The sequence below is a fragment of the Sceloporus occidentalis genome, unplaced genomic scaffold, assembly GCF_023333645.1.
Source record: "Sceloporus occidentalis isolate IW3139 unplaced genomic scaffold, rSceOcc1.0.p SCAF_83, whole genome shotgun sequence".
Classification (NCBI taxonomy): domain Eukaryota; kingdom Metazoa; phylum Chordata; class Lepidosauria; order Squamata; family Phrynosomatidae; genus Sceloporus; species Sceloporus occidentalis.
The window spans coordinates 1,126,704-1,132,923 of record NW_028317063.1 but is presented as its reverse complement, the minus strand read 5'-3'; the positions used below and the strand labels follow the sequence as shown (position 1 = coordinate 1,132,923).

Sequence of the window (6,220 nt, the reverse complement as noted above, 5' to 3'; positions counted from 1 at the left end):
GGCCAATTTGGCCTTCCAAGCTAATCCCTGGATCAACATTTTTTAAATTATAACCAGAATGCCTGATAGATTAGATATTTAGATTCTTGGTCCATTTTTGTTATCTCTTTACTTTTTTGAATGATGTGACAGTAATAAAGTAACAATAAAGGGCTTAGAAATATTATTACTCGATGTGATGACGGATGCTTTGTGCCGATCATCGTTCACATCTTGTATGTCATTTTTTAAAATTGTATCGATCTGACTTTCTCTGCAGGTTTAGGAAAGAGAGAACTCCAGAAAAGCCTCCATCACCAATCACTCAGAGCGAATCTATTCTACTGTCAATAGACGGTTTTGTCAGCAAGACGAGTAACAGCATTAAATAAATCCAAAATGAAAGTTTTATTTAAGATTAATTGACAAGCGCAGGGTGTAATGGGCTGCGAGATTCCATCGTTTGAGACTTGTTTTCTGAAACAGCTTGTCATATCAAATTTATCTACCAGAAACACTAGAATTGGCTAAAAAAAATGGGATTATGGCGTTATAAAACAGGCAAATGTGTTCATTTGGGTGCTAGAGAAAAAAACGAAAAAAAAGGAATGGCGGCTTTATGTTGCCAATTTCTTATTGTTTCTTATAATTTGTCTAAAAACTGAAAGGTCTTTGCTCCTTTTTTTTGGGTTTTCAATGTTATTCTATTTAGGGGCTACAAATTGATAGGAATGGTCTTTTTATGCCTTTTATTCTTTAAAATTACTTTTTGTTTATTTTTTAACTTTTTATTTTTTGTTTATCCTTTTTTTTCTGCCTGGTTTCTTTTTTAAGCTACTCTTTATGGACCACTGGAGCGCGGCACAATGGGACCTTCTAGTCCCAATGTAACTATAGGTTATCCCTGATAATATATTGGCGACATCATTGAGGTCCCTTTAAATACATCTGGGCTATACAGATGGGCTATCATCAACGAGCCCTGTGAACCAGCATCAACGACGCTGGAGCAGCGATCCTGACCTGTGACGTATCGCGTACGTGACTCGTTCCATCAAACCATCATTTTATGACTTGGTACGTTACCGGCCACTGACCAGGAGGCGCTATAATCACTTCTGATCTATGGGGTCTTCAGATGAAATCCACAAAACCAGGCCTGAAGTTGTAAGCAGTAAGCCCTGGCATTATGATTTATAGATCTACCCGCTTAGCAAATGACCTATTGCTAGATTGATGTCACCTTCTTCATCCAAAGCAGCATCAGAGGAGATGCCGAGTCCTATATATAATATATATATATATATATATATATATATATATTTATATTTATATAAATATAAATATATATTTATATTTATATATTGCCAATTGTATACCTCTTCTCGTCATTATTGTAAATATTGGCTTCCTATGGGATGCCCACGTCTTGGCACTTAAATGGTTTAATTGGTTTATCCTCCTCCCCCAAAACGCACCGCATTGGGAACAGAAGCGAACGTACTTATTAAATATCGACTCCGAATCCCTACAGGAGCTCATGCGGTAAATGAGCGGCCCTCGTGGCTCCAGCAGATATTATTCAGAATGCGACAAGCACTGAAAATCCAACTGTTTTTTGGGTCATAACTGTGAAACTTGCTGATCGCTTGTAATTTTGGCACCAAAAACGCTCATTAAGAATCACATTTAGAAAATTACAAGTTCGTTGCTTTCCATATCATTTAAATGTTCCATGGGAAGCCGTTGGGGTTTTTCTTATACCTTCTGTATATAAAACATTCTGCAGCTTTCTGCGCTTGGGAATGAGGAGCTCTTTATAAAACTCCGACAGAAAAAAAGGTTAGGGGCCCTGCTCAAAGGAGCTTACAATCTATTATTATTATTATTATTATTATACTCATATTCATATAAATTACACAGCCATATAAAAGGCTATATTTAACAATGCACAAGTGGAGCAAATCTGGGGCAAAATTCTATCACAGGTTTGATCTAAATAAATTTAAAAGGATGCCCTTACACAAAATATGGAGATCTAGTAGAATAAGCAAATAACCAATAGATATTTCATTATATTTTTTCTCTGATGTTTCAATCACGTAAAACAACCCAGAAACTTATAAAAAAAAGCATTTTCAATGGCGGTGGAGACAGCCTATCAGTGCACGCTTTTTTGTCACATGACAATCAAGAAGTCCCGGAAAAAAAACAAAAAACGTGGTGAAATTTGACATGATTAGAGAACTATGTCTGCGAAGGGTTTCCGGCATCCAGCAGTACTAAGAACGATGTTTCTAATGTCTTATTTACAGCAGAGCCTTCTATTATTCTATAATTGTGTCTATTTCGCAATATACGATGAGTAAAAACGATAACAGAATCTGGAAAGTAGTCCTGGAGAACATCTTATTTATTTCAAGGACTGATACATTCAGGGTCAGGCTGGCAGGGACGAGGTGGCCCTAGAGGACGCTTGATGACACAGATGTGGCCGACTGCTGGAGTGACGGATGGGGGAACTGACGGCCGGCGGCCCACCAGGTGTTTGCCCTGTGTGCCAGATGGCCAGTCAGGGGATGGCTACACCCGTGACACATCAGTATTGGCAAACCCTGGTGAGTTTGTTGAAGTTCTAAAGTACCCTTCGCCAGGACATCCTGGACTGAAAAAGATGAGGCTTTCTGCCCCGGGGGGGGGGGTTGGGGTTGGGGCAACCCATGAGTTGTAGGGAATGGCCAGAGACGAGAGATAAAATGCTTGCTTGGTTGAGTCTGGCGTCTCAGACTGGTTTCCACCAAAGGAGCCATTTATTTTAGAACCATCCATTATCCAAACCTTAATGGTGAGCGTTAAAAAAAAAAAAACCCCATATGCACCTTTTTTCCTTTTTTTGAAACAGTTTCTGACTCCGGATTTCCCGACGCTCATTGTAGAACCTGTCAACATTTTCTAACAAAAGGCGTCCGTTTTAATTGATGTAAAACAAATTCATGTTATTAATCTTACAGGACCGCACAATGGAACGGAGAAACGGCATTAATATCGCTGAATCTAGAAAGTGTGGATTCCTTTGTGAAATTCACAAGTTCTGCCAAGACACAAATTACTCAAGAACTAATGAATGCAGGGAAATCAGCGGGTCCGGACACATTAAGTGCAGTCATTTTTCTTTCCTTTTTTCTTTTTTTTGGGGGTTTTAAAAATGAAGTTTTTGTAAATGCAGTCCACCGTTCTAGCGTTAAAGTGTTCGAACAGCTTGAAGAAAAACGGACTTTATTGTCTGCAAATACTGAAATTGCTGTCAGCTGGTCTGTGAAAGTAGATATAGCAACTTAAAACTTAAATGTTCTGCTCCCCGCCGTGCGCATGTTCATATGGGGCACATGTGTACTTCACTATTCAATTCACAGGGAAGCCCTACCACCCCGTATGATCGTATCACTGCTTTAACACAGCTAGCAATTATACACCTGTATTCAAAGCAGGTGATATACCCAAGGAATGGCTTGAAAACTGGTTTAATAGAGCAGAACCCTGCCTGTGTGTTAAATTGGGGTTCTTTTGAATAACACATTCTGCAAAACTCCAAGAGTCCAAGTCATTTCTTTTTCTTTCCATCGTCTCAATTAAATGTATTATACTAGATCATCTACGAGGCAACTTCATTTGTGATTTTAGAAGGCGTTGCAAGGTGGTGATTTATCTGTAATTTACCCAGTGATACATAATGTGCAGAACTCTTTACATAGACCTGGAGAGATCCTTGATACATAGATCTTGAGAGATCCTTGATAACATAAATCTGGTGAGATCCTTGACACATAGATCTAGAGAGATACTTGACACATAGATCTAGAGAGATCCTTGATACATAGATCTGGAGAGATCCTTGATACATAGATCTAGAGAGATCATTGATACATAGATCTAGAGAGATCCTTGACACATAGATATAGAGAAATCCTTGATACATAAATCTGGATAAATCCTTGCTACACGGTCCTAGAAGAATCCTTCATATATAGTCATAGAGGAATCTTTGATACATAATCTTGAAGAAATCCTTCACACATAGTCCCGGAGAAATGCTTTATACATAGCCCCGGAGGAACAATTGATTCATAGTCCCAGGGAAATGCTTTCCGGGTTTTAGAACTGAACCTGCGCTGTCATTTTTGCTTGCTTTTTATGTCAATAGTGGGACAAGCAACGTTTTCTTACATATGTGTTGCATGAGATACATGAAGTTGTGTAGTGCCTCTGGGAACGGCAAAGGTACATATCTTGAACACTTTACTAGTCAAATGAACGTTTTTACAATAATTTCTTAAAAAATATATTTTTACTAGCAGTTTAGTGTTTGTAAGTTACCTGAAAACCTATGCATTACTCCATTGCTTCAAGGAACACATTTCATGACCTTTGAAGCTTATATTAATAAGTACTGTTTTTCCCTTACGGCCAAAAAATAGATTTTGTGATTCATTTAATTTTCCTCTTGGACAAAACAACACTGGAACACTGGGGATGTTTGAACCTGGTGGTCTTTAGCCTTGTTTTTAAAGTAATTATCTCTGTACAGGTAGCAGACTAGAACAATCAGCAGGACATTCCATTGGTTGCTATGGTGATAACATCAGTTTTTGACTTTTTTGCACTAGAATTGCTCAGTGTAGATAAACTCTATTGTGTTCAACCCATCACAAAGTGATTCTCACTAAACCTTAGAGGTCCTGAAAGCCTACGCGGCTACGGGAATCTGTAGTCGATGGGGACACCTTTGATTAGGACAATCGTTGGCTAAAGACTTTCCTCTTGCGGCAATATATCCATTTTCTTTATTCAGTTTAATGGAAAATCAAATTTTAACTCATTAAATACCAAGGCAAGCTTTCCATCAATGATGAGTAATACTGGTCCTTCACAATACGGTATTAATCCCAACGCGCTGTTTAGTAAATAAACGTTATCGGGTTCTGTGCGGAATTCAGGAAATCAAAATGCTTCCAATGGATTCAGCAGATCTAATACAAAATACGAGTGCCTGACAGATGACACATTTCACAAAGCGACTGATGGAACATTTTCTCATTTTCTTTTGATGAGATATGAGCACAGTTGGTAAAGGGAATTTGTCACCTGTTATTTAGTTTAATTATCCAATAATTGTATCTCAAACTTGCACCCAGCCTTGTTTCAAAGCAGTGCTTCATTATGTTATAATTACAATTTATTTAATCAGGATAGGTTCTTATGTTTTTGTAAATCTTATGCTTTGTTTTATTCCACCAGATTTTGTGCGACAAACAAGTGATCGGAGCAAGCGGAGCATTAAAGTGGGAAGACAAAGACCCCGCTGAAAGTTTGGTAAACAATGTTGCCCACGGTAGACTTCACAGTCCACTCCGTCTGTTTGTTAAACAGTCTAGTCTTCAAAGACAAGACCAGATGTCTTATTTCGACAGGATAGAAAACTTCTGGGATTGGCTGGAGAACATTAGCGATACCCAAGAGTCCCTGGTAAGAACTAAACGCAGGCCTATCGTAAAAACGGGCAAATTCAAGAAGATGTTTGGATGGGGAGATTTTCATTCCAATATCAAAACCGTAAAGTTGAATCTACTAATTACCGGGAAAATTGTTGACCATGGAAATGGGACCTTCAGCGTGTATTTCCGCCATAACTCCACCGGTCTCGGGAATGTCTCCGTCAGCCTTGTCCCTCCTTCCAAAGTGGTGGAATTCGAAACGTCTGCACAGTCGACTCTGGAGAACAAGGATTCCAAGTCTTTTAACTGTCGGATTGAGTATGAAAAGACCGACAGGGCAAAGAAGACTGCTCTGTGCAACTTTGATCCTTCTAAAATCTGTTACCAAGAACAAACACAGAGTCATGTCTCTTGGTTGTGCTCGAAACCCTTCAAAGTCATTTGCATTTATATCGCTTTTTTCAGCATAGACTACAAACTTGTACAAAAGGTCTGCCCCGATTATAATTATCATAGTGAAACACCGTATCTGTCCACTGGTTGAAGAATACCTGTTAGCTAAACAAATCGGGACTTGGTTCACAGTCGATTGGCAGGGACAATCTCATACGAAGCATCCTTTGTTTTCTTCGATGGACAACGTTTCTTTATTGGGTGGAAACAACGTGATTGTGACAGTGTTACACTTGCATACTATATTTAACTTTTCATAACGGTAGGATATTTCTGTAATTTGGAAGTCACGTAGT

At 38.7% G+C, this 6,220-nt stretch overlaps 1 protein-coding gene across 1 annotated transcript; it reads left to right on the top strand.

The window, feature by feature from the left end:
- The first annotated feature begins 2,492 nt into the window (after nucleotides 1-2,492).
- LOC149285174 (neurexophilin-2-like) lies at nucleotides 2,493-6,015 on the top strand. The gene is made up of 2 exons (XM_089495719.1): nucleotides 2,493-2,597; nucleotides 5,275-6,015. Exons 1-2 carry the CDS (start codon nucleotides 2,493-2,495, stop codon nucleotides 6,013-6,015), a joined length of 846 nt encoding a protein of 281 aa, XP_089351845.1.
- The last annotated feature ends 205 nt before the right edge of the window (nucleotides 6,016-6,220 follow it).